The sequence below is a fragment of the Hippocampus guttulatus genome, chromosome 9 (assembly GCF_054856545.1).
Source record: "Hippocampus guttulatus isolate MCC_2025c chromosome 9, RoL_Hgut_1.0, whole genome shotgun sequence".
Taxonomy (NCBI): Eukaryota; Metazoa; Chordata; class Actinopteri; order Syngnathiformes; family Syngnathidae; genus Hippocampus; species Hippocampus guttulatus.
In genome coordinates this window covers 2526116-2553566 of record NC_141269.1, presented here as the reverse complement: position 1 = coordinate 2553566, position 27451 = coordinate 2526116, and the positions used below count along the sequence as shown (strand labels likewise).

At 45.3% G+C, this 27451-nt stretch overlaps 2 protein-coding genes across 7 annotated transcripts in view; both read right to left on the bottom strand.

Moving 5' to 3' along the window:
* mtnr1aa (melatonin receptor 1A a) overlaps nt 1-11960 on the bottom strand; it is a 32179-nt gene extending 20219 nt beyond the window's left edge. Inside the window, exon 1 of the mRNA XM_086120289.1 lies at nt 11679-11960. Within this exon, the coding sequence (XP_085976415.1) occupies nt 11679-11877 (199 nt within the window). The 5' untranslated portion in view covers nt 11878-11960. The remainder of the gene's footprint in view (nt 1-11678) is intronic.
* Nucleotides 11961-14188: 2228 nt separating this feature from the next.
* Nucleotides 14189-27451, bottom strand: part of fat1a (FAT atypical cadherin 1a) — a 59557-nt gene continuing 46294 nt past the window's right edge. For 2 of the 6 annotated variants that reach the window (XM_086119251.1, XM_086119254.1), the window contains 13 exons: nt 26686-26883; nt 25352-25936; nt 24427-24649; nt 24215-24349; nt 23943-24100; nt 22683-23157; nt 21564-21717; nt 21367-21477; nt 20399-21039; nt 19545-19679; nt 17803-17862; nt 17506-17541; nt 14189-16143 (listed from right to left, as the gene is read on the bottom strand). In XM_086119251.1, the coding sequence (XP_085975377.1) occupies nt 15581-16143; nt 17506-17541; nt 17803-17862; nt 19545-19679; nt 20399-21039; nt 21367-21477; nt 21564-21717; nt 22683-23157; nt 23943-24100; nt 24215-24349; nt 24427-24649; nt 25352-25936; nt 26686-26883 (3474 nt within the window). In that variant the 3' untranslated portion in view covers nt 14189-15580. Of the gene's footprint in view, nt 16144-17505; nt 17542-17802; nt 17863-19085; nt 19112-19280; nt 19346-19544; nt 19680-20398; nt 21040-21366; nt 21478-21563; nt 21718-22682; nt 23158-23942; nt 24101-24214; nt 24350-24426; nt 24650-25351; nt 25937-26685; nt 26884-27451 lie in introns of all 6 variants that reach the window. The other 4 variants (XR_015101748.1, XR_015101747.1, XM_086119253.1 and 1 more) reach the window with 4 other exon arrangements.

Below are 27451 nucleotides of genomic sequence, written 5' to 3'. Positions count from 1 at the left end.
TTTTTTTTTAAATGTCAGCTAATTCCGATGGCGTGCGAGCCAGGCCGAGGCCAGAGACGCTCACTCCGCCCGGCTAAATGGAGCTCCATTCATTGGAATGGCATCAAATGACATTCACGTGTCGACCAGAATAATCGTCATTACACACCGTTGTGATTCACCACGCCCTCTTCTCGGGCCAAGTGATGGGGCTGGCTGACAACTGCACTCCAACTTACTGCAGCGCTATGTGACAAACGAGGTCATGTTGCAATCTTAGCCACACTGGACTGGATGGACAGATGGAAAAGAAAAGTCAACTATCACACAATAGCGTCAGTTGAGGGTGTTCGTAGTTTGGGGAATGGATGGCAAAAAAGAGAGATGGACTTCGTTTGAACGCAGCTTTTATTTTTTTTCTAACGTCTGCGCCGCAAGTCCCGAACGAGAACACACTTCTTTCCGGCAACGAAAACACTTCAGCCAATCAGACGCAAGCAACACAAGAATGTTTCAGCAATTGTTAAACAGAATATAATTTCGGTAAACGTAACATAAAAGAATATAATGCTCAAATATAAAATTAAAATAATAATTCAACACAAGATTACAATAACATTAAGTAAACTCTCGCACTATAAATATGTTTTTTAAAATTCAACATTTACTCTTGTGATAAGATTGGATGTTTCATTTTGTTTTTGGGTTAAAAAGGTAAACAAACATCAATCACGGATTTGGGCTACGACTGCAGACCGACACACTCACGATGGTCTGCAATAGCTACAAAATAAGTCTAAAATGAGTGACGGCTTTAACGAGTAAAAACTTTAACATCTCACCGAAAACGAACGCCATTATTTTTCGTGTATAATTAACAGTTTTAAAAGCACATTTTGCCAGCGCTGTGAAGTAAAAATGACACCACAAGTAGCCCAGCCGACGATCAATCGAGGCTCAGCTAGCGAACCTCACACGTGCCGCGATTGGTTGTTACCTGAGCACGTGTGACGTCATTATCAGTCGGGCAGCTGTTTTGAATGGTGGTTTTTTTTTTTTTTTGCTCACTCAAAATGTAGACACAACAACATCCACTTGCGTCCATATTTTTCCGGAAAATGGTGCGTTGCCGCTACTACACGCTAAGTAGTAGCCATGTGGAAGTATTGTGTTGAACATTCTACGGCCGGCAAAACCGACTGCATATTTTTCCCCATGAGCGCGCGGCTTTAACAGTTATGCAATGTGACGCATTCGCAGCTGGAAGCCGCTGAAGAGCGCACGCACTCTTCTTTTCTCCACTGCCGGCCGCCGAGTTGCCGGCGACCGACTAAGTGCTTCGTTCAAGGGCACCTTGGCAAAATAACGTACCGGGTGGCGTTGCCCGTTTGCTGGAAGGGGGGAAAGCGCAGGGGGGGCGGGGGATTCAAACCGGCGCCCTTCTCGCCACGTCCCGCGGCCAGCTGCTAGAGCCGTGCGCGCGCACGCGATGGAGTCGTTAGTTAGCGCTCCGCGGTATGCATGCGTGATGCAGAATTCCCCTTGGATGAGCATCGGCTTCTTACTTGATCTCACTGCCCTGAGCATCGGCAACGTGCGTCATGCCGAGCTCCCATCAGGCAGAAACAACTTTTCACTGTAGAGTATTGTAAATACATAAAAATAGCACAGCAGACAGGAATGGTGGAGGGTGGGGGGTGTGGGGGGGGGGTGTTAGGAGTAAGTGTCTGTTCACGCTTTTATGTATGCTTTTTAAATGTGATTTAAAAAAAAAAAAAAGATTTGAGTCAAAGACAATGAGACTAAAGGAGGGAAAAAAGCCGATGGGGTGGGGGCGGGGGTGGGAGTGGGGTGGGGGGTCGCCTACGTTGAAGAGCCTGTTGTCACAGCAGGACTGCAAACGCCTCACCCGGATGCCAATCCAAAAAATATATATATGTGACAGAACATTGCAGCAAAGCATGTCATTTGGCCATTCCTGTTTTCTTGAGTTTATTCCAATAAGACGGACTGCCCCATAAATCCGAGCATCCAAGGTTTAACCCTGTTGTGTGTTTGGCTTTTTCTTCGACCGGAAGCAAAATATAAATAAAATTTAAAAAAAATTTCAAACATGCTTGAAATCATCATCGGCCAATATAATCCTCCAAGACACTTTCATTGAGCTCGCACCCTAAAATCTGGCGGGTGTGTTGTCTCACCAAAAAGTCTCAAGAAAGCCACGCCCGAAAAGAAACGGGAAGTCAGTCGGCCAGTTTGGTTGGAAGCAGCCGTCTCAGGAGGAAAATTCTCACCCCTGTGAAAGGCAAACTTCTCACAAGTCGACTCAAACATGATGACCGATTGTCTTGCCAATGATGAGGTTCCCCACCCCGACGAGACTGATGGGCGCACCCCCAATGGCAGAAGCGAACGGGCTTCGGGCAAAGGATGGTCGAGTTTGATGCAAAGCGCTCGCGTCAAGGGCTCCTCCGCAGGTATGAGGCCTGACACCGTGAGATCTTTGGACCGCAGCGGGGGGGGGGGGGGGGGGGGGGGGGGTTGGAACAGCGCGATGCAAACCGACAGCGTGTCATGTAATATGAAGCCGGCGAGGTCAAAAGGGAAAAGGAAGGCAGCGGCTGGAAAAAAATAAGAGAAGGGGCGGCGGGGTGAAACTCTCAGCAGAATGTAAAACCATAAAAAGATAAAAGCGGGGAAAAGTGAGGCGTTCTCTCGCTGCCGATATCTGGGGGAGGGGCGCATCACGCGTAATATCGCGGCGGGTGCGCAAAGCATATCTTAAAAAGGGATTAGCGCGGGCACGCGGCGTGTACAGATAATCCGGAAAATATGAGAAAAATCATTAAATGGTCTGAGAGCTGAGAGGAGCGTTTGCTTTGCCTGCCGAGTCGACCTAAAAAAGTAAAAAAGAAAAAAAAGAAAAGAAAATTAAAAACGGGAGAGGTGTGTGGGGAGGGGGAAGGGGGGGGGGGTGACAGGCCAACGTGCTCGGGATTCTGCTGTCAAACGGTGAAAAGCCAGCAGTGACGTCACAGTCTATTCCTCAGCATTTAAGTGTGATGCTGCGACCCCCCCCCCCCAAAAAAAAAAAAATGTTGCCTGTGGTGAACATCTTCTTTCCTGTGATTTACGGCAACACCAGAGCTCAACGCTTTCAACTCAACCAAGGAACACAAATGCATGACTCACTGGGACAAGTCAGCTTTTGTTTACTCACTTTAGCTCACGTCTCAAATTTTCTTGTCTGCAGGCTCAAGGAGTCGCATTTATTTAGCCAAAATGTGTACTTTGGTCAAATAATTGAGTCTTTTCATGTGGTATTCTTTTCCATTTTAGTTCAATGCGTTTCCAATACCTGTCTATTTATTTGTCATTCGGGCTGGACGATTCATGGAAATTGGCATCGCAATCTATCAATCCATCCGTCAATTTTCCGATCCACTTTATCCTCACAAGGGTCCCGGGGGGGGGTTGCTGGAGCCAATCCCAGCCGTCTTCGGGGAGTAGGCGGGGGACACCCTGAACCGGTTGCCAGCCCATCGCAGGGCACACAGAGATGAACAACCATCCGCGCTCACACTCACACCGCGGGACAATTTTAGAGTGTTCAATCAGCCTGCCATGCATGTTTTTTTTGGAATGTGGGAGGAAACCGGAGCACCCGGAGAAAACCCACGCAGGCACGGGGGAGAAAATGCAAACTCCACATAGGGAGGAATCGAACCCTGCACCTCTGCACAGTGAGGTCGCCGCACAAACCACTGGCCCACCGGGTCGCCTCATGGCGGTCTGGTAGAAGGCAATTTTCAAATTGTTGGAATTTGATTGATTGTTTATGCCCCCTCTGTAAAATCTGTTCCTGGGCTAAAAAGTAGGGAAACATCGGCTGTCTCTTACTAACACCTCCAAAAAATGTCCCCCCGATTGCACCGTGTTGATTTGAACTCCTCTCCGCTTTCACAGCGCGCGTCTCTTTTCCCGTAGACAAGGTTGTCCAAACAAAAGATAGCATCAAGCAGCGCGGGGAACTGTTACGCCAGAGATCAGCTACCTAATTAGATCTTTGCCTTATCGACAACATTTTAATCCCTGAGACGGTGTCGCTAGGCACGGACGGACGTAATTAGCGACCAACCGCTCGCGCGTTTTTGGAATGCCGCAGGAAGGTTATCAGGTCCAAAGACATTCAGAACCATCAGCAGCCAAGGGGCTGTTCGCAGATCTGTCGTTTGGAATTAAAGGCCCTCGGGGGGGGGGGGGGGGGGGTAAAGAAAGACCGAGCTCCTTATCGTGGCTCTCCCACTTGCCGGCAAACTATAAATTAATTGTCAAGTCATGACCCGCGGCTCTTGTGGGCTCCCTAATTAGTCTGGAGTTTCGTTTTTTTTTTTTCAGTCGTTGGGCCATCTCCCGTCTGAGGCGTCGCCGTTGAGGCACCGCGCCGATGCTTATCGTGGCATTCAGCAGCGTGGTGGGGCCGACCCAGCGAGCATGGCCTCACGAACAGCGGGTCTAAGTGGCCAAATATGCACTTTTAATTAAATAACACCTGCGTACCTTCTGTTTATCCTACCGAGAGCTGGCGGATAAAGACACGCGGCGGTATCATATTCCCGACCGATACTGCGGGATTTGCAGCCGCGCCGTTGTGCTTATTTGGCCAGTCTGGCATGATAATGTGCTCCAAACATAGAGCGGATACATTCCTACTCGTACAAATGTTAGCGTCAAACTGCGTACTTTGGTTTGCTGATGGAAAATACTCGAAATACTGGACTTAGTTTTCATGACCTTTTGGCGCTTCATTTTGAAAGCACAGCACAATATACCATATGGCGATTGAATGACAATAGTATGTATGGAGCAAGTGTCACAAGAGTATCATGATATGACAATTTCAAAATGGTACTGTATGATGACATGTGTCTAAATAGTAAATGGGGAAAAGCCTTGCAAAAAAACCCCAAAAACAAATCATAATCTGGCACGTTTGACAATTTGATGATGGTTTGACAAAAGTATACCGTAACGATAATTTCCTTATACGACTGTGGATTGACAATATTATCACAATATCGTGATCGATTCACAACAGAATCACGATAAGGCGGTAGTATACCCGGACAGATCAGCAAGAATATCATAATAAAGCAATTGTTTCACAATAGTATCACTATACGGCGACAGTGTGACAGTATCACAGTGTGGCAAAGTGATTCACGATACCGTGTTAGTTTGATATTACCAGAGTGATATTCGGCCATTAGTATCATGATACAGTGCTAGTTTGAAATTAGCATACAGTGATAGTTGCCCAACAGTATCACGATACGGTGTCAGTTTGATATTAGCATACAGTGACAGTCGGCCAGTCGTATCACGCACGATACGGTGTTAGTTTGATATTGGCATACAGTGATAGCTGGCTAGTAGTATGACATTTACAGCAAAGGTTTTATCAGTAACCCGGCAATAGTTTGACAATAACATCACAATGTAGCTCTAGTTTAGTTCATGCGAGTTCTGCCTCATAGCTAGCTCACTCATGCAACCGAATTTCCGAAATCAACTCTGTGTTAAATTAACACTCAATGACTCAATCAATTGTTACTTTTGAGAATATTGCTGACAGAATGTGAGAATGTCTCTCGGACTGTTCTTAAATGCTTCCGTGCCAATCGGAGGTTGCCAGTCTTTTCTGAACGTCCAGGGGAAAAACTGAAGGGGGGCTCAGCCGGGCTGACAAAAGAGGCAGCCCTTGTCAGCACAGCACAAGCGCCCCCACTGCCCCCCCCCCCACCCATCCCTCTTGATACCACTACTGCTGGCACCATGCCCGGTGTGCAGCGAAGCTGAACAATGGCTGCCAGGCTGTTCAAACACAAATTAATATTGTCCACGACGAGGTTTATGCGACTGGGACAAACTTAGAAACAGGTGTCTGCTTCCTGAATTCTTTTTTCCAGTTAAATATTTTATTGGAGGCATTTTCTATTGATATCAATTATGTGTCTAGTACGATACATACTGATATTTTACTGATCACCCAACCCTACTGTGATAGTTTTGCAACAGTGTCACACTACAGCAATAGTTTGATAATAATATACGATACAGTCATAGTTTGACAGCAAAAATTTGACACTTGGTATAATGAGAGACTGACACCTTCGTTTCAATAGCAACGTGATGCTGCGATAGTTTGACAATGGTGTGACTATATTATTATGACGTTGCAATAGTTTGATTAAGATTCGCAGGTAGATTAGTTTCCCGATCATTTGACAATAGCATTGCAATGCGCCGATACTTGATGCAGTGATGGTATGACAACAGTATCACGATACGATGCATCTAAATTATGTGTTCTCTCACAGTGATATGTATATATTTTTTGTAATCTGCTAATCGAATAAAATAAAATGTTTGGAAAATGTGACCTACTTGGTGGAGGCATTAATAATCAAAAAAAAAGCCAGAACCTTCAGCAAGGAAAAAAAAAATCTGTTCCATCCTCGAAACTCACACGCGTGCAAAATGGATTGACGTGATAAAAATCAGGTGTAATGGCTGAGTGTTCCTCACAAAGCCTTGGAAATACCTCAAGCAGGAAGCTCACGTTGGACACAAGAGGATTTGTTTTCCTTTCACTCATCCATTTACGCTTTCGTGATCCCATTTCCGTTGAGGATCTTCCCAAAACAAAGCCACTGGATATTTAGAAAACCCTGGAACCTTCCATTTTCAATAGGAGACGTCGTCAAATGCCGCATAATTCCGCATGACTGTTTTTCTTTTTTTTTTTGTGAGTGTGCATGTGTGAAATATTCATTACGCCGAGAGCGACGAGAACGTCAGAGTTTTTTTTTTCTTTTTTAATGAATGGGAAACGGCCGGAAATAACATCTCAGCCGGCACACCGCCAAGTCACGCAATAGCTGAGAGGGTTGAACTTGCGTGTCACATCCAAAACAGTCCAAGGCGACGCCCGAACAACAACAACTAACTCCAAGCTTTGTGTTTTCCTTCGCGCAAGTCGAGCACGTGAACACATCATTTTTGTGTCTTCACTTCTGAATGGCTGGCTTTTGTGAATGATTAGCGCAAACAGATAAAAATGTGTACATTGAGTTGATTGTTAAATTCAGTCAAAGGACATTTCGACTCGCATGTTTATTTGACAATCTTTAACACGGGATATTTCAAATCAGTCAACTAGCGCTAGACGAGATGGGGAAAAAAATGTATCACGATATTGGCCACTTTATATCACGATCATGATATACCACGATATATTTTCAGGTATTTTATTTTAAAAAATGTGTAGAATACACCGACACCTTTACCCAATTTTAAAGTGACAAAACATTTACTGTTTTGCTGTTTATGACGTATTTTTTGTAATAATTTCCTCTCCGGAAAACACTTCTGAAATTGCCTGCTGTTTTGCTGATCAATGGTTGATATGTGCCGCTTTGACGCGGTTCCAGCGAGACCTCTGTGAAGTGTACTCAGTCCCCCAAGAACCTTTGATTCCAGTCTTTCACGTTGACATTACATTAGCTTAGCAGTTAGCATGGCTTCTCTGGATTTCCCTCTGTTAATCACTCCTCGTAATCTCTTGGTAAGAACAATACTTGTAAGGAGTGTAGGGGTTTTTTTTCGCCCCCATGCCGGCGAATTGATGTGGCTGCTGAGCAAAACCGCAACGCGTTTAGTCGGCAGTAATAACCAGCCGAAGCTCGTTGCTGAACTTGCTATCGCTAGCTGCCGCGGCGTCTCGCCTCAATCCTGCCGACAATCTACCCCCCACCCCCCCCCCCCCCACCCCCCGGCTGCAGGTGACATCAGTAGCCCATCGAAGCTATTTGGAAATTCCCCGGCATTTTTGTACTGAACAGCCAGGAAAGATTTGAAGCCTCGCAACATTTCTTTAAGTCCAGCCCGACGGCGGTGGTTGCGCTCAAAATGAGAACGGTTCGTCTGAATGAGATGTTTTGCCAACGTGGAGCGCTTACAGCTGGCCAGCAGTTTGTTTCCACGCCGCTAAATCGCCTCCAATGTACCTGTCAGGCAGCAGATAAGGACTTCACCGATCCGAGTGTAAACGGGAGTAGAAAAATCTACAAAAGATGCCGAGGCTCAGCCTATTTCCGGGAATGTCGCGTGCAGATTGGTGACATTAACGCAGGTGTCAGTCATTTGGATGCTATCTCTGTCTGCTAACTGTGACAGAAAAGGCTTTCCAATTATGTAGGGTTTTTTTTCTTTTTTGAAAGTGTCTGCACAATAATGTGACGCATACTATTGGCAGTATTAGACCAGGAAGAGAACCCATCTGAGAATATATTTCATTTTGCAAAAGCTTACCCGTGTAGCAATAGTTTCAGAGTATTAGTATGTTCTGGCAATAGTTAGCCAGTCAGCCCCTGGCCCTACCTAATAAGGTAGCTGAGGAAGGCACCCACAAAAGTATTCAATAAGAGACAGAAAGTTTATAATTGTACCGTGCCCATCAGAATTTTGGTACGGTATGTTCATGTAGAACATTTTGGTGTTTAAATACACAGTGTTTAATTCTCTCTTGTTGTGTTTGAGGCTGTGTTGCATAAGGAGCAGTTGTTTGAAAGCTTCGAATTCATCTAACATTTATGCTAATTTATGGGAGCCATCTAATGCCGTTTTGCACTCTGTGTTAGCATTAAGATAGCACACCTTTCTAATGATATAGTTTGGTTGAGCATTTTGGTGGTTCAATATAAAGTTTTAATTTTCGCGATGGGCAATTACAGATGCCAGGCTTCGGTATCGGGCCAATATGGCCTTATAGTAAAGCACTGGGTACTCGTGGAGGGTGATTATACCAGCCACCGATACTTAAAGCGAAAAAAAATCTGACATTAAGTCCTCCTCGGCAGTAGTTGGCGCTGTCCGGTGGCACATCAGATCAGATTGGTGAATTGTCACCTGCTCGGTCACATTTTTCTTTGTCTTTGTGTTCAATGAAATTTTTATTCATCAAAAGTACTCAAGGTATCGGTAAGCACTCAAAAAGTGAGTACTTGGAAAAAAAAACTTTTTGTACAATGTTGAATTTTTTTTGGTTTATGGGTCACTTAAACAGCAAACTTCAACTGGAAGTGCCAAGTCAACAACTTGAAGCAAGCGCGCTTGGTCTCTCATTTGGCAAAGTGTGTGAGCAAGTCTTCTTTACATTTCCTCATAGTGATGTGATACGTTAGGCTGAACAGGGTGAGAACAGGGACTAAGGTATGCTTGTTTGTTGAGTAAAGTATGCTTTAAGATTTGTAAATCATGAAGGAGATGTACAACTAAATAAAGAAATGAAGAAATAAATGAATAAATACTTGTATCCGTCTCTGTTGGAATTTTCCACCAAACACAATTGGTCTTACTCGCCTCACCTGCAATGGAAAGGAGATCAATGCACCGCTTATTCTTTCCTTGAAGACACCGCGGATCCACTGAAACAACCTCTGAGGCAAGCGTGGCCGAAAACTATGTCAATCTATCCGTCTGCCAATTTGCATCCAAATCCCCATTCCCAAACAGACAAAAAAAAACAAAAAAAACTGGGCTCGCCGTCGGTTAGGCACGCGTGTCGCCCACCCGATCTGCGATTGGAGAGCGGCACCTCGGAGGCACGGCATCCCGGGACGGCGCCCGCCGCGAAACATGATTAAACAATTACTCAATCGCTTGCTGGAGAGAGATGGAACTTTTCCATGCTGGGGCATTTCATTATTGCCAAGTTAACTGCGTGCGCGGCTGAACTCTGGCGGAGAAGGCGGCTGCATTTAAGACCCCCTTGCATGTAATTAGCCGTAATTAATGGTACTACTTCAAAGAGGCCATTCCCTCTATGTACCTCTTGTACCCCCCCCCCCCCCCCCCCACCAATCTTCCCCCTTGCGGCACACTTCAATGCCTTAGTGCTGGGTTAAGACTCAAGGCTGACAAGCGCATATATCGCGGTGCTGCAGTACTAACGCAAAAAGAGCATGAGGTGGTTGTTTCACGGTGAGACCAGGAGGGCAGCAATGTGGACTCGAAGGAGCTCGACACACTGTGGACACATGATAGACTGTTTTCAGGATTCAAAGCAAAGAAATTGCATATTGTGTTTTCTAAATTTTAATTGAATCTGTGTGACATTTTTCTTTTGTTAGCTTTAGCATTCTGACTCCATAGACTTTTGAAAAGAACACTCACAAAATAATCACTAACTGCCTTCATCTCAGTGTGTAGCTAGCGGGTCGTCTCCGTGAGAACCTAGCTCAATAACCAAAGAGAACATTTGGACTCCGATCTTTAACAACTGAGACAACCAAAGAGCAAAGTTTTTGGGCAGAAACTTGATGACCAAGTCGCATGACCGAATTAGCCATTCGACGATGAATGGTGCAGGGCAAATCTTCCCAAAGAAAACTGTCACGACTTAGTTGCCGTAGATGTGGAAAACGTCCTTTTCTGTCATTATGAGCTGACGACGCACTAAATTCCATCAAAGAACAGTTGCTGGGGGCCACCAATTTTTCACTGAACACTCAAAACCAACTCAGAAGACAATTCAGTCCCTCGAAAAATAAGACGACGAATGTGGAACAACGTTATGAGATCAGACCCCAAAGCTCAGATCTTTCCGGGCGGGTGGTGAACGTCACGGGGAGCATTAATGCCCGGATGCGGCGGGCTTCCCCTTTGGCTTCAGACCGCCAATAATTACTTCAGTTGTTGCTCTTTGCTTGGCCCCGTGCGCTCGCTCACTCGCTCGCTTTGGGGTCATCGAAATTACCTCCGCTTCAAAAAGTAGGCTTCGGCCAGTCCACGCGAGACGCTCGCCACAAAAAGGCCAAATATACACAACAGTGACGTCTCCAACTGGAAGGTGACGAGTGAAGTGGGGGTGGAAATAAACAAAGAGAATAAAACACAACGGTAGAATAGCGAGCTTTGACGGCTCTCTTAGTGGCAAAGAACGTTACGAGATCAGCTTGCGATAAATCGCAACAAATCACAACAAGTAACTGCTCACCGCAACGGCGTTCAGGTCAATATGTCTTTTCAAATCGGAAATGTTTTCAAACATGGCCTTTCTTTTTTTTTTTTTTTTAATAGAATTATAAAAGAGCAGCACAGTTGTACTACCAATTTTAATTTATAACACACAAAAAGGACTGCGTCATTGACCTGAACTGGTCGTCAAACTTCGTTTGAACATAAAAATGATCACATTAAAACGTCAAATTTATCACAATAAAATGGAGGTCATCTTGACAAACGTGAAATCTATCACGTGAAATTAAGAACTGTATCACGTTTAAACATTAGACTTATCACGTTCTCACTTGATGTTGACCCCCCCCCCCCCCATTGGCAGCAATGCACTTTTGTTTTTTTTTCCTGTCTTTCGAGAACATTCAAAAATTAATTGGAAAAATTATGCCTTTCGGCTTACGCTCAATTTACTTGGCGATGAGTCAAATTGAAGGTAACATCCGTGAAGCCTTTAACCCAACAATCCTTAACTGGATCTCAAACGACAGCGACGGCGAGTCAAGAGTCGTCACCTTCTTGCAAACGAACCGATTCATTAAAAAAAAGTGTTCAAATGATTGTAACAAAGTTTTTGTGTTTCGCTCCAATTGCGCGAGGTGTTCCGGAATGCGCCTCACCTGCGTTCCGGAGCTTTTTGTTCCGATAGACGGAGAAGATGACCAGCAGGTTGCCCAGGATGTCCACCACGATGGTGAAGATGAGGAAGCAGCCCAAAGTTGTGGTGACCCACGGCGGGCGGTTGAGAACGGCGGCGGCGGTGTCGTCGTCGTCGGGGTCCGGCGCGGTGCTGTTCAGCTCAGACCCATTTGTGACCATTGTACAGGGAGGACGAACTTGTTTGTCCCGTAAGTGAGCGAGCGTGCCGAGGGGCCGGCCGGCGGGGGGGGGGGGGGGGGGGGGGGGGGGGGGGGGCACGGCGAGCTATCGGCGGGACCCCGCTGCCAACGCCGGGACTCGGTTGCCTGGCGCGGCTCCGGTCCTCATCCTCCACCGTCTCCTTCCTCGCCCTTTCCCGGCTTGAGTGACGGCGAGTCGACTTGTGTTTTCTCCCTGCACCATCCCCTATTGTCCTAATTCATCCCTCGCCCCACGCGGCGCGTCTCTCCTCTCCGGAGTCCACGCGTGTTGTGTGTGACAACTTCCACAAGCCAGAAGCACCACGTTGGGGTTCTCCAACGGTAGTGTGGGGAGGGGCGAAGGGGTGCGGTGGATTTGCGGGCCGAATACTCCCACCCTAAGACCGAGCGGGGGTACTACAGGCTTCATTCATGGTGCCTCAGCCATTCATGTTTTCTACGATGGCGCCTTCTTCATTCAAGTTTTTTCCCCTTCTCTTTCAAGAAAACAGTCAATACAACATCATGGGACGCTGTCCACATTCTATGTCTCATTCAACTCTCCCAGCTCTGTAAAACGGCTACAGAAAACCACTTTAATCCTGGTCGAACTCACAAACTTGGTTTGTTTACATTTTTGGAGCACTATTTCCCGAGGGGAATGAACACTAACGTGAAAAAAAAGCACTTCAGACTGTGACTAAAATGCTTTATTGAAATGTGAAAAAAGCTTTCCGGTCATGCCTGAAAAGTGTGATCAGTCATACCACAAAAATTTGAAGACATCTCTCCTCGGGCCCACGTAAATCTCTGAGGATATCAAAACGATCGGCCCAATTTCCCAAATATTTTGGATTTTATGTACGTTAAGCTTTCTCCTCTCCATTGACGCAATTTTGGATGTAATGGATGTTAGGCCTTTTCCTTTATTGATGCTCACTACAGAGAAGAAACTTAATGTCAGAAAACCGCAATCAGTCATCACCAAATATATGTGGACATCTGTACTTACCACTTCCTCTTCTGAGGTTATTTGAACAATGATCCCAATACTTTGGACTTTACGGAAGTTAAACATTTTCATCATTAAGTGAGCTTACTTCATAGCTTCTGTAGTGAGCTTGCAAAGAGCGATTGAAGTGGACACAAGCAGACAAACTTTGGTGCAGATTGATCATAGCTTTTGGACATCAAGCGACGTTAAGCTTTTCCTATGGGGGGAGACCCATATATAACTATTCATTTCTTTCCCTGCAGTCTACGATGAGCTTTTTATACCGTGTCTTGTGTCGCCATCCTGTGGTTTAGATGCAGTACTACATTCTGACGGCCACTGAGATGAAGCGGTTATTTAACAAGACCTTAAATAATAAAATCAGCATATGAACCAGTGACCCCTCGACAGGAGGCCCTTTTCAAGATTTTGCTTAACTAATGCTTCATCGGTGTTTTCACGAATGACCCAGAAGTTATGACGAAGCCATTAACATCGCATCTCATGAATACAAATGCATTTTCGTTTTAAATTCTCAACTTTGGAGGTCACTGTGTCATCACGCCTCCACCAACTCCATGTCACCTCCGAAGGGAACCAAATCCATCCATCCATTTTCCGAACCGCTTGATCCTCACTAGGGTCGCGGGGGGTGCTGGAGCCTATCCCAGCCATCTCCGGGCAGTAGGCGGGGGACACCCTGAATCAGTTGCCAGCCAATCGCAGGGCACACAGAGACGAACAACCATCCACGCCCACACTCACACCTAGGGACAATTTAGAGTGTCCAATCAACCTGCCATGCATGTCTTTGGAATGTGGGAGGAAACCGGAGCACCCGGAGAAAACCCACGCAGGCCCGGGGAGAACATGCAAACTCCACACAGGGAGGCCGGAGCTGGAATCGAACCCGGTACCTCTGCACTGTGAAGCCGACGTGCTAACCACTGGATACCGGGCCGCCCGGGAACCAAATCATAAATTAAAAATACATTTTGAGGTATGATCGAGAATGGAAAAAAAAATAGATCGGAAAGCTTTGATTTATTGTGATTATTTCAAAATGTTAAACTAAATATTTAAAGAAAATATTTCAATTTATTTGACTTAAAAAGATTTGAGTACAAAGGCTTACACTTTGAAATATCCAGAAATATAAAAACACATGTTAAAATAATACAAGACTTATCTCCATTTATATACTACTGATAATATGTACAGGCATTGTTTTTAAGACAGAAATAGTCACACACCAAAAAAGAAATATGTACATAAGAAAGACACAAACCGCAAAATGTATTTTTTAGGAATAATTTATTGCCAGTAGGAAAGCGTGAGCTGGTGGCAGTAATTCAATAAAAACCTAAACAAGACCGATGCGTCGCTCACGCACACACTTACACACATATACAGAGACATGGGCTGTATCCATGACGACCATAAATATCATCGGGTACCGTTTCCTTGATGGAAAAATAAAAGAGGTTCCAACGTCAACATGTACAAACATTAAAAAAAAAAAGAAAAGAAAAGGAAATCATGACTAATGCAGTCGTTCACCGAAGACCCCGTTTTTGTACTTTTAACAACACTTTTTTCCCCCATATGAACGTTAGCACAGTAAGGCCGATCATGTCACACCGTTTCTTCAAAATAAAAGCACTGAATATCTACAAAACCTACTTTGAAATCAAAACTGTACAATGACATTTACACTGAAAATCACCACTTGTAGAAAATGTTCTATTGATAGAAACTGTTGCGGATTTCTCTTTATTATTCTCGTTTTCTTTTTCATTCCCTCTCCGACTGTTGAAACGGACACTACACTTCCTGTGAGTCGGGTCTTAAGTCTTTTTTTTTATCCACTTGCAAACCATACTTGCCAATTTTCCCCATTAAAAAAAACAAAAAAAACGTCACTTTTAATAACGCAATAAATGGCAAAACAGTTGAAGAGACAACTATTTACTGGCTTCTAATTTCAAAATTACCTAGCCGTGAATTTGTCGTGTAGATCATGTAGAAACTACGCGCATCATAATTCTTCATGGGGTCACAGGCAGGGAAATCGTAACTCTGATATGGCCCACAACAAAAACGAGCTTGACACCCCTGGTCTAAATTCGCTAACTAAACCCGTCTCGGGTGAAATTGCAAACTTTTGGCAGCACAAAAAATACCGGAAAAATGGAAAATGCGGAATATGTGGTCAAATCGGAAGGGTGACGGAATGTTCCTTAATGTTGCGGGTATTAACCCACAGGCTGTTTGCAAAACTTCAATTTAGCGAAAATATCTGTTTTCCTGGAAAAAGAAAAAAACGGAGGGTTACAGAAGCTCGCAAGTAGTCCCAAATTCCGTTTGCATATTATTATTATTATTTTTTTTTTGCAATCGCAACCATCAGGAGGAATGTGAAACTTGTCGTAAGTCATAGAATACGGCAGGGTTGTAAATCCCGCGAACACCTGGTCTCAAGTAGCGAGCGAATACAGCGAAACTTTTGGCAATCTTTTAACAAGAGAAATGAGGCGCAGTAAAATCTGCAAAGATTGGCAAGTATGCATCGGTCCGAACATCCCCTTGTGGACTCAGATCGTACCAGCAAAACAAACAAACAAACAACAACAACAGCAACAAAAAAACCACGAGAGCGGCTTCAGGCACTTTTTGTGGGGATCCAGTGTCAGACTTCAGTGTGCTGTTGGGAGCCCAGCGGCGGGATGGACAGACAGTCAAAATGGCTGTCGTCGCCGCTCTCGTAGTCGCTGATCATGGCCTCGGACTCCTCGCAGCACGCCGACATGTCCGAGCAAGAGGCGGTGGACGCGTACAGCGACAGCGACATGTCGTCAAAGTCCCGACCCGGAGGGAAGTCGGCGGTGGCCGCGGTGGACGACGGCGGGGCGGAGTCGCCGTCGCCCCGCGGGGCCATGTACCGGCCCAGGCTGTACAGTTCCGGCAGGGCGGGACGGCGGCGGATCCCGTCGGTGGTGGTGGACCGCAGCGTGTCGCCGTACTCGGGCGGCGGCGGCGGCAGCGGCAGCTCGTCGCTGGACGGGAAGTCATCGGGCGGCGGCGGGAAGTCGCTCTCGATGTCGTAGCCGCCCGGGTAGTAGTCGGTGTCCATGGCGCTCGGGTCGCTGTACAAAGTGGTGGGAGGTGACTCCACCAGTTCGTACTGCGGGAACTCCTTGATTCCCGGGAGCTGGACACTCGGCATCCAGTCGGATGTGTCCCAGTGGTATCCTGTATGGGAGGGGTGGGGGGTGGGGGGAAATACACATGCGTGAACGTTCTGATGCCAACTTTTCGTTCAGGTTGAAAAGCATGCAACCGCACACCACTTGTTGATGAATACTTGACGACATCGCGAGTAGAACGACATCGGGTCACACCACACAAAGAAACAAAAAAAAAACAAGATTCCGATAATTCTGTAATTCGCACAGTATGCACTTTAAAAAAAAATGTCGAATGACAAACTACAATGAAAATAATTTTGGTTCACATTTGTATTTGTGTTTTTTATTGTTATGAATTAGTCCTAACGTTTCCGATGATTCGGTCAGTTCTGTTTGCATTGGTAGCAAAAATAGCTTCTGGCATCTTGCTGTCTTGATGATTGGTTCACATGGGGAGATTCCGGAACAGTTTTTTAAAATGACATCAAGATTATGTATGAGGAGGAAAAAAATGATTGCTTTTTGGGTTTTTTTCCTTTGTGCACTAGGTTTTATTTTTACATTTCTATTGTCAGAAGATGCAAATGTGCAGAATAAGTGACATCGATGTACCAGCGTGCTTTCGATTTGGGCACATTCAGCCTCGTTAAAAGATGGAGCAACATTTAGAAACAATTTCATGAACTCTTCACATATATTTCTGCTTTGTTGAAATGTGAGGCGGCTAATTCCTTCGTGCCCGGACAAGCCAGCTGTTTAGTTTTGAAAGTGAACTACTGCCCCAGTGGTGGAAACGTGGCAAACAACGAAAAAAATAAATAAAAAAGCATGGGGTTTGCAATTTTGTTTTGTTTACTTTTTGCTAACTTTGGAAAACATGCAACCACAAATTGACTTGTGTATTAATAATACTTGATGACATCCTGAGTGCAACTGTGATGACATTTCGTCATACAGCACAAAAACAAACAAAAAAAAACCAAGCTAGTTTCCGACAAAGCGTGTTTTTTTAAACAATTTTTGAAAACAATAAAAAATTTCTTTTTACATTAAACAATGTCCCATGTTCATAATTTTTTCTTTTCCATGCTATTTTGATGGTATTATAGTTTCTTAACTGACAGTACTGCTATCCCGCCAACGGCCTAGCTCACATTTCAAGTTTTTTTTTTTTTTTTTTGTAGTAGTAACCCGAACTGTAAAGTTTAGCGGCGAAAAAAAGAAACAAAGCAACAAACAATTAGATACCAAACAGAATTCTTTGAAGATCACAAAACCATGCACGGGGAAGGCTAATAAATCTTGACATCACACTTTGGCTTCCAAACCAGAATAAAACAAGCATAACAAGCTCTCGGTGTTAGAGTCGGGTTAGTGATTAGCAGCGTCACACCCACAAAAACACAGACACCAAAGAAAAAGTCACCTCTTGTGTTCTTGAGCTCACGAGCCATAAAAGACTCTTTAATAAGAGTCCAGGAAGAAGAGGAGGAAGAGGAGAAAGAGAAAACACGTTAAAAAAAATGGATGCTAACCAAGCTAACAAAACAGGAGTTTATGTCAAGGCGGCAAAACACGTGGAGGGCTAATTTGGCAGTGTTTCCATTTTCCTAATGAGTGCTTGAGTTTTTCTTTTAATTTTATTGTACGTGTTAGCGAGCTAGCTAAGAAAATGGCGACTCTGCTAGGCACAGGACAACAGCAACAAAGAGAAAAATGGTACCTTCTTCTTCCACCGTGTCAAGCACAGAGTTGACAAAGTGGATGACAGTCACTATGGAGGCTTGCAAGAGGAGAGATGATCCAGCATTAGCATAAATGCTGACAAAAATGCGAAGAACAATACACTTGGAGGGAATGTGACTCTCATGCTAACACAGAATATTGGTGCTTCTAACAAGGAGACAATGACAGATGGCCACTAAGGGTGGGCATGAAGATACAGTATATTCAATGTCATTTTTTAAAAATCTATTTTGTCGTGTTTTACTCAAATACACAAATTGTACTTCATATTAATAGAAACAACCAAGATAATAATAGTACAGATCGGGAGAGCTAATCCATTGTGGAGGCGTTTAGCATTGTTCGTATGATAATAGTGTTGATAGAATATTTGGGGAGGGGGGGTTCCTTTTTTCAATTTTATTTTAAAAATGTACCTTTTTTCAAATATTATTTTGATTATTATTCTCTTCTGGTTTCCCTCAATTTAATTTGAAAAATTGGTTGAAATGCCCACCCGTATTGGTGACTCATCTAAAGGGGGATGAGATTTTTGGATGACATGACATTGTGATTCACAACGAGGTGCTAGTGCTACACGATAGGCAGATAGTTTTGCGTGAAATTCCCCAGAAATTTAAATGGCTCACCCCCCACCACCACCCACCCCCAAAAGGAGAGGAAGGATGTGAGGAAATGAGACACTAATGACCGGTAAATTCAATTTTAGGGCCCATTTTCATTTTGGAGGATGAACAATGACAATTCAGTCTGACGACAAGAATACAAGACTTGTATCAAAAATCTGCTTTTTTTTAACAGTAAAAATGTTTTTAAATTCCACTTTGGCCTTTTTGTATCTTAATAATACCATAAAAATATAGCATGCAGCTCTCAGAGCTGCACATCACTGCTACTGAGTACTACCATATGGCATCCAATATTTCAAAATGGAGCTTTATTGAATACATTAACAACCCAGATTTTTTTTTGATGGGGGTCTTGTACTGCATGTGCATGAAAAATGGTGTTTTAAAAACAACAATGCTCACTGTTGAATTTAAATGGACCTCTTCTTAGATCAATAATGTCATAAAAAATTCACAAATGGATTTCGTTGTGGTGCTGAACAGTTGCACAGCACCGCAAATGACTGAAATGATTAAAATTTGGGTAGTCGATTCCAAAAAAGTGAGTAATATGAACTATTTTTAAAATGCACATTTTTTGATAGGAGCCTTGTGTCATGATGAATGAATGGGAGGACGGAACACTGAGTACCATTGTGATATGTTCCTTCAGGTTTGCTTTAACAAATACAAACAAAAAAGGGGGGCATGCTGAAATCAAATAATCAACGTGCCAGAACTTTCAAACAAAACATGGCTGCCATGGTTATGAAAAAAAAAAAGACATCATGCAAGGGATTTTTTTTTTGTGTCATCCCACGAGAATTCCAACAGCTTTGGAACTTACAGGCCTTTTTTTTAAATTCTAAAAGCGTGTTCTGGACCTGTGGACAGATTTGATCCATATGGGAGCTGAGCCCCGCAGCAATAAGAAGGAAAGAGTGAAAAAAAAAACACAAATACAAAAAAACACAACATGTGACTCAGGAAGCCACGACCATTGGAAAGTTCAGAAAGCAAGTTAGCGTAACAGAAGAAGAACAACGAGGCATCAAAGGAAAAACAAGTTCCGACTGGATTATAAGAGTTGAAAGTCGAGTAGGGGGCGTACCGTTGTCGTCACACGACTCCGACTGGAAGGAGCTGAGCGACTGCACTTCGGACATGCTTTCCCTGGTGTTGAAAGGGTGACATGCGCTCTCCTCCACAGGCTTCTTGGTCACGCAGTCCAGGTCCACCACTTTGGCTGCAGGGCCGAGAGATGCAAAGGGTCATATTCAAACGCAGATTGTATTTTAGGCCTTGGAAAAAAGAATACTACTACTATTATTTCTGGCAAATTTGCAAAAATAAGTGAATTTAGAAAATTAATGTAACTTTAAAAACATTTAATCAAAATAATCAGAATTTTAAAAAATTGAATTTATAGTTCTAAGTGGTACTTTTTTTAAATTGTAAATTGGTGTATATCTTTCACTAGAGATATTTATTTCTTTTTTTTCCCCAAAGTAAATTTTTTTTAAACAGCGCGAGTAGCTCAAAATTTAGTGATTTTGTTTTTAGTTGTTTTATTTCTTTTTTTTTTTTGCTCATACAAAAATATTACGTTTGTTCTGGTTTAAAAAATCTATATGTTTTTTGGGACAGCGGATGCATCACCATTCTGTAACTTGTCATTAAAAAAAAAAAAAGTGGAGTTTGTTGTTGTTTTTTTTAATAAGAAACACAAATCAAAAAGATATTGATAAATTAAATTGATTGATTTTCATTCCTTTTCCTGGAACATACATTTTCTCCTCTGAATACAGATATAAGAAACGCAAATAATGTTTATGGTCTATATATATGAGATATAAAATGTATCTACAACAGTTCGTACAACTGTTGTTCTTTTTCGATGAGATGTATGGTTATGGAACCATACATGCGTGCATCCGGCATGACAACGGTGGCCTCCAAACTCACCGTCGTAGTCGTAATCCCAGCTGGGCTTCTGGATGGAGTCGCTATCCGACACGGAGTTGGAGGGGGGCGGCGGCGGCAGATTGGGCGCCACGCTGCACACGGCCACCGTCTTGCGGTGGCCGTGCGCGGCGTCCGGGTTGAAGGTGCTGAACTCGGGGTGCTCCGGGATGGCTGAGCCCTCGAAGGAGTTGCGGTCCAGGTTGTTGCGCGAGTCGCTGGGGATGCTGGGCGTGTAAGAGATGGGCCGCACGGGCACCTGCGGCGGGATGTCCGAGTAGACGTTCTTGTTGAACTTGGCGTCGAAGTAGGGCCTCTGGAGGAAGGAGTGCGGCACGCCGGAACCGCCTCGCTTATCGTCGTCCTCCGCCTTGGACTTGGCGCGGCACGCCTTTTTGCGCAGGATGACGAAGAAGAGCACCAGGATGAAGATGCTGGAGACGAAGATCACGATGCCCACCACCTCCTCCAGGCCGATGTTCCAAGAGGTGGATACGAAGTCATTGCGGACGTCGGCGGCGAGCTCGCACGTGGGACCGCCGAAGCCCAGCGAGCAGTTGCACTTGTAGGAGCCGTACGTGTTGTGGCACTGGCCGCCGTTGGAGCACGGGCTCCTCGAGCACTCGTCCACATCGCTCAGGCACCTGCGCCGGAAAAACTTTTGAGTCCGCATTTGAACGTCATCACGCGCTTGTATTTGTTTCGAGCGCATGCTGACCATGTGCAAAACGTCACAAAGTCTTTCTTGAATTGAACAGATTCCCTTGCAGGGGTTCGCGACCTTTTGGATCGACCCTGAGCAAGGTTATTTATTATCATTCACAAAAACGAAAGAAATAACTCAAATTGAGGGGGGAAAGCATTTCAATGGGATTATCTTTGTCTTATGTTGTAATAATGTGAAAAACAAAATGCGCAAAAATCTGATGAAGTTATGTCCTGATATTTTTTGGACGTCATATTTTACATACCGGTCTCCGTGGAAACCAGCTTCGCATTCGCACACCGGCCCGTCCAGACTGTCGATACACTTGCCGTTGTTCTTACACGGGTTGTCCGTGCAAAAAGGACCCATCTGGCACCTGCGGTCCAAATGTAACACATATGAATTCTGCAGCAAAAGATGATACTGCTCCAGATATCACACTTTTTTAATTTTTATTTTTACCTTTGTCCGGAGTACTCTCCTCTGCACTGGCAGTAGAAGTCGTCCCCCCGGGGTACGCAAGTGCCCCCGTACAAACACGGGTTGGAAGCGCATGGGCTGATGGCCATCTCGCAGTGGGCGCCCATAAAAGAAGCGGGACACTTGCAGAAGTAGCCTGAGGAAGTCCGATAAGACCGCAATCAGCATTTTCCCCCCCCCCCTTCTTTGAACGCGCCGATGAGCTCGTTCACTCACTCAAATGTTCACTGCTGCTTAGCGTGCGCTTTTTGTTTAATTAGGCCGATGGCGAAAGCATCGGATGATTCAAGCGGCCGACGAAGGATTACGACCCCTTTAAAATGTCGAGTGTGCATAACCGGCACATTAACCCGACACACTCCTATTAGTGCGACTGGATGTACTGCCTGGAGGGTGCCCGCCACGGATAACGACGGAAGTTTCATTTCCTGACTGACCAGGGGTTCCGATACTTTTGCAAGCATTGTGCCAAATCATCTGCCTGTTCCCTGTCATTTCTTCTCCAGAATTTCCTTTAATTCTGTGTTGTCCCGATGGAGGCTGGTATGCACAATTTCCTACCTGACACTATTATGGATTGTAAGGAAGATCCCCGCCCCCCCCCCCCAAAAAAAAAACAACTTCGATTGATTTCATTTGTACTTCTTGAGCAGCCAGATGTCCCAAGTGAAGATAAGCGGTTCAGATAATGGATAGGTGAGCCAATCAACTACCTGGCTTGAAAAGATTTTGTCACTGTGGTTCATTGCTTGCCTGCAGTATCAACTTTCCACCAACAGAGGGTGCTCATATACTATAAAAAAAGGAAATGTTTCTCTGCCATCACAGTGCGAGTGAAGCTTTGGGGCAACACATGGCGTTAACATATTTTTGTGTTCGAATTAGTCGACTGCCCCCCCCCCCAGCCCCCACTATTAAGAATATTTTGTCAAGATTTTCCTGAAAATCAACATTTCCCTTATGTCAGTGAGACAAAAGGCGCATAAAAGCTGTAGCCCCTTTTGTCCATAGCATTGTCATGTTCTGGATACCATTTGACAAAATGTACTTTTTTTTTTTTGTTTTGTTTAAAAGTCAATGGGAGAGTTTAGCTCAACATACCTCCACTCGGCCTGGGGGTGCACACGCCCCCGTTGCTGCAGGGATTGCTGGAGCAACTCTCTGGCGGGGTGAGCGCGCAACCCGGCGCCACGTCCTCGATGGCCTCCATGACAGCGTGCGCCCGGCGCGCCTTGGTGTTGAGAGGCAGCTCCTGGCCGTTGAGCGCGATGGCCTCCATGCAGCCACGGAAGCCATTGGCCACAGGCAGGTTGCGTCCGAGGCGGGCGGCCGAGGCGGCGTGCTGGCGGACGTGGCCGCCGAAGTAGACGCTGTTGTCCAGGTTGAGGGTGCGCAGGGTGCCCGGCGCCGTCCCCGAGGCGGCGTGCACGCGGTCCAGCACCAGCTTGGCGTAGTTGCCGTCCACCTCCAAGGAGACCGAGTGCCATTCGCCGTCGTTCACCGTGGCGCTGTGGACCGACACCAGACCGGGGCCGCTGCCGCAGTCGAACTTGTACTGCAGGCGACCGTTCACGATCTGTAGGACAGAAACCAAGAGGAGGTCTTAGGTAAAATGTTCCACTTCCTAAGTGGCCAAGTGTCCCAATTTTTTTTGCCGACAGTGTGCCAATCAACTGCCTGGCATGAATCTTGACTCCATTGAGAACATACATTTTGCATTGTGACATCGTCTCAGGATTTTCCTTAAATTGAATCTTTTCAGCCTGAAGTCTGGCATGCAAGCTTTCATACCAATGTAATCAAATCAACTGTACTTATTGAGCACTTTTAAAAAAAAAAGGAGAAAAAAAGAGCCTTTTTTTTTTTTTAGTTAATCATGACTTGATGCAGAACGTAATTCCATATTTTCATGATTTTTCTTAAAACAATAAGTTTTGCGATGGATTGTGGCACATCAGAGTCCACAACCAGAGAATAAGAGATAGCATTGAGGAACTCATTAAAAACCTGCCACCATTGTGTCCCCTTCCCCAACTTCCTGAAGGTGTCTCAATAATTTTGCAGACATTGTCCATCAGTGTCATACGTGCATGTGGCATGGTGACATCTTTCAAAGCTTTTCCTGAAATCGAACAATGTTCCCTATGGAGTCTGGCCTGTCCTTTTGTGGAATGTGTGGAAAGGTGCTCTGTGCTTCCCTCCCAGCCTGAAAATAACTTCTTTTATTTTTCCAACCCACCAGCCCATTCCCATGGTTCCCCATGCGAACGGCCCATTTTTAGACGGGCATTTTGAGCTGTGAGATGGCCACCGACGTCGGCGCGTGCCTCGCGATTCCGAACTGCGGTGCCACCAACGCACCTCGAGGATGCTGTAGTCGGTGCCCTTGGCGAACATGACGGTGGCGTGTCCAGAAAAGGTGCGCAGGCGCATGGACATCTTCATCTGCTCCTTGTTGTCGTTCTCCATCAGGTGGTACTTCACGTAGCCACTGCCGCTGAATGTCAACGAACGGCCGTCTGAACAGAATGACAAGAGCGGGAAATTAGGGGCGAGAGTTACAATTGGGGAGCCAAGAGCTAAACTTTATTCTCCCAAGATTTCCGGTTGGGATTTTGAGAGTGTTATCGTACCGGTACATTTGCTTGTGGTCCCTTGAGGACACACACACGTGTACTTGGAGTCTCTGTGCCCGTCGGCCGCACAGTCCAAGCCCTCCGGACAAGGGCTGTTGTCACACACGCTGTTCAGCACGGGACAATTGCCACCTGCAGGGCGCCAGGACAAATGGTGATGTCATACATGTGGTCTGTGCCATTTTCCATTCTGTGTGTGCGTGCGTGACCTTGGCACTGGCAGCTGGCATGTCTGTGGTGTCTGGGCGTGACGAAGCTGAGGCGTGCGGTGCTGTAGGTGGACATGGACGTCCTGTCCAGCGAGACCACCTCATCGCAGAAGCGCAGCGGGCAGTCCATGCCCGAGCAGAGCTTCTGAGCCACGCGCACAATACGCACACCCGTCATCTCCTCGATGACGCCCGCTGATGAGTTCAGCTTACGGAACACCACCTGGGGAACAAAAGACGAGGTGTGAAAAGATGGAAGACAGGATTAAGGTTTCTCGTTTCAAAAATAATATTTTTAACAACAACAACAAAAAAAGTACAAATCTTAGTCAAATGAAGAATCTTTTTTTTTTTACAAGATGTATAATTGTAATTTATTATTATTTATTATTTTATTAGATCAAATTATACTTTTATTTAGAAAAAATGACTCTAAAATCACAAAATAAAATCTATACCCTCCCCAATCCTGTAAGAAAAAAACTGTAAAAAAAATCATGTCAGATTATTTTATTTGATGAAATAATAAATTAGTCGAAATAAATTTCTTTTTATGCTTACTAACCCCCCCACCAAATATGACTCTTATCATAGGATTAAAAAAAAAAGTCTATTATTGTAAAATAGGGAAAAAGGTAGTCCCCCGAAATTTTAATCGGAAAAATGCCATAAAAATCACAACCTATCTGAAAAAAAATCTAGAAAATGAGTTTTCGCTGTAATATTCTAAGGTTAAAAAGATGACAAATGTATTCTAAATAAAATAAAAGTTGACTTGTCAAACTGAGAACTGAGCTCCAGACTAACTTTTTTTTTTTTTTTTAAATAAGGAGGAGAGAGGCCCCAAACCTAAAATTTTAGAAGCACAAGTAAAAAAATATTTTAGTCTTATCAAATGACTCGATCAGAATGAAAGCTATTTCACCTCCTGCGACTGGTAGGGACTTCCGGATCTTTCCAGCGCCAGCAGCACATCGAGGTCTCCCTGCTCAGATGGCTGCAGGCTGACCAGCTGCACGTCGTTCCTCCTCACGCCGGCGATGTTCCTCAGCGCCCTCTGGAAGTTCCGCCAGTAGTCTCCGATGAACTCCTCCGGGGCGATACTGGCGAAGCGCACGGCGATGGAGTTGTCGAGGGCCTGGCGGGTCGCCTGCCGCACGTGCACGTTGACGTCGGCGGCCGCCGTGAAGCGCCCGTCCGTCACCGTCACGTTGAGCGGGTAGTGACCGGGGTCCAGCGGCCGCAGGGCGATCACTTTCCCGTCCGACGCCGACACCGAGAAGGACGCCGAAGCCGCCGCGGAGGACGGGGCCAGGCCGTACGTCAGCGTGTCGTAGACGTCCTGGTCGGTGGCGTGGATTTTGCCCAGGACGCCGCCCGCGTACTCGTCGTCGGCGGTGGACACAAAGATGTCGAGCGGGAGGACGGCGGGCGGGTAGACGCTCTCCTCGATGACGCGGACGCTGATGAAGGCGCTGGAGGTGAGCGCCGGTTTGCCGCTGTCGGACACCTGGAAGCCAAACGTTGCATTCAGAAACAAAGTCGACCGCTTTGGGTTTTGGATTGACATGCCGGCCACCCGTACATTGAGGCACCACTGGACATCACGGTGAATAAAATTGATCAAACGAGTCTCCTATATTGTGCTTTTATACGACGCATTCAATGTCTCTTAAGACTTTTTAAAGATCAGCAGAAATCCTGAATTTGTTTGTTGTTGTCCTATCTACAACCAGCAGAGGGCACTGGTGGCATTCGTGAAGCATTGGACCCTATGAAACCCTGATACGCGCATGCATGATACACACACAGATGGTCAAACAGCACAGTTGGAAGGAAAACTGCTGATTAAACAGCAACGTCCGAAAAGACATCACACCTCCGTTTCATCCTTCCATCTTCTCATTCTGTCCTTTGGCACACAATTCAGCCCACTCGAGTCACTCGCTTTTACTGCGGACGCTCGCAACTTGATCACAGATGGACGTTCCGTGTTCAACTGATTGCTCGCTACATGTCACATTTTTCCTCATCGCAAGTCAGTTCAATTCCTTTGTTCCGTTAGGTTGTCTCCTTTTTCTTAACATCACAACCTTAGTGTTGTTATACTGTACTTGTCTCAGGTGCACACTTTATAACATCTTGTAGGCTACATAGCCCCAAAACAAAAAAATTAAATAAAACTAGAAACAGTAACAAGAAGTTGACGCAGACCGAGAACGGATGAGTCAGCGCAAGACAGAATCAATCGAATCTGACCTGAGCTTGAAGCAGGTAGTGTTCCTTGGCTCTCTTGCTAAGAGGCCCCGCCAAGAGCAGCGCTCCGTGCTGGTCAATACGGAACGCGTGGGCCGCATCGCCGCCGGCGATGGAGAAGGCAAAGGGCGGCCCGTTGTGGGAGGCGTCACGGTCGGACACCAGGAGCTGGAGAACGCCGGTGCCCTGAGCTTGGTTCTCCTGCGGGAGAGACAACAACGGATGAGAGCCATCTTGAGGTGGGAATCAAATGATGGAACGGTGATCACCGGGAATTTTGGCAAATATAGTCAACTCCCGCATTATCACGATTCATCTTTCACATGCCGGCCATTTCCCAGCACTGTTTTGGAGGCGGTGAACTCAGCTCACCTCACGTTACAAGAAGCGCTAGCTTGGCAGACAAAGTTCGTCAATATTCTTCCACAGAGAGACTACCAGCTGTTTATTGCCACACTCAGCTGAAGACTACTATCAAACTAAAACAATAAAAATAAGTGAATCCATGTGTGATGGTCCACTCGCATCACAGGGATATATTCTTTATCCTCCGCAAAAACGGACGATTATTACTGCTGCGCTGAGAAGCCGAGAGACGACGGATGTATTTCTTGTACTGCCCCCAGGTGGCCGAGGTGAATACACCAAAATGAGCAGCACAATAAGCAGAAAGTGTGACAAAAACGGTTTCGTTGCTTTGAATTGTATTTAATTATAGTAACGGACCCAAACCAGGAAGCAATTTATTTAAAAAAAAGGTTTTGCATTT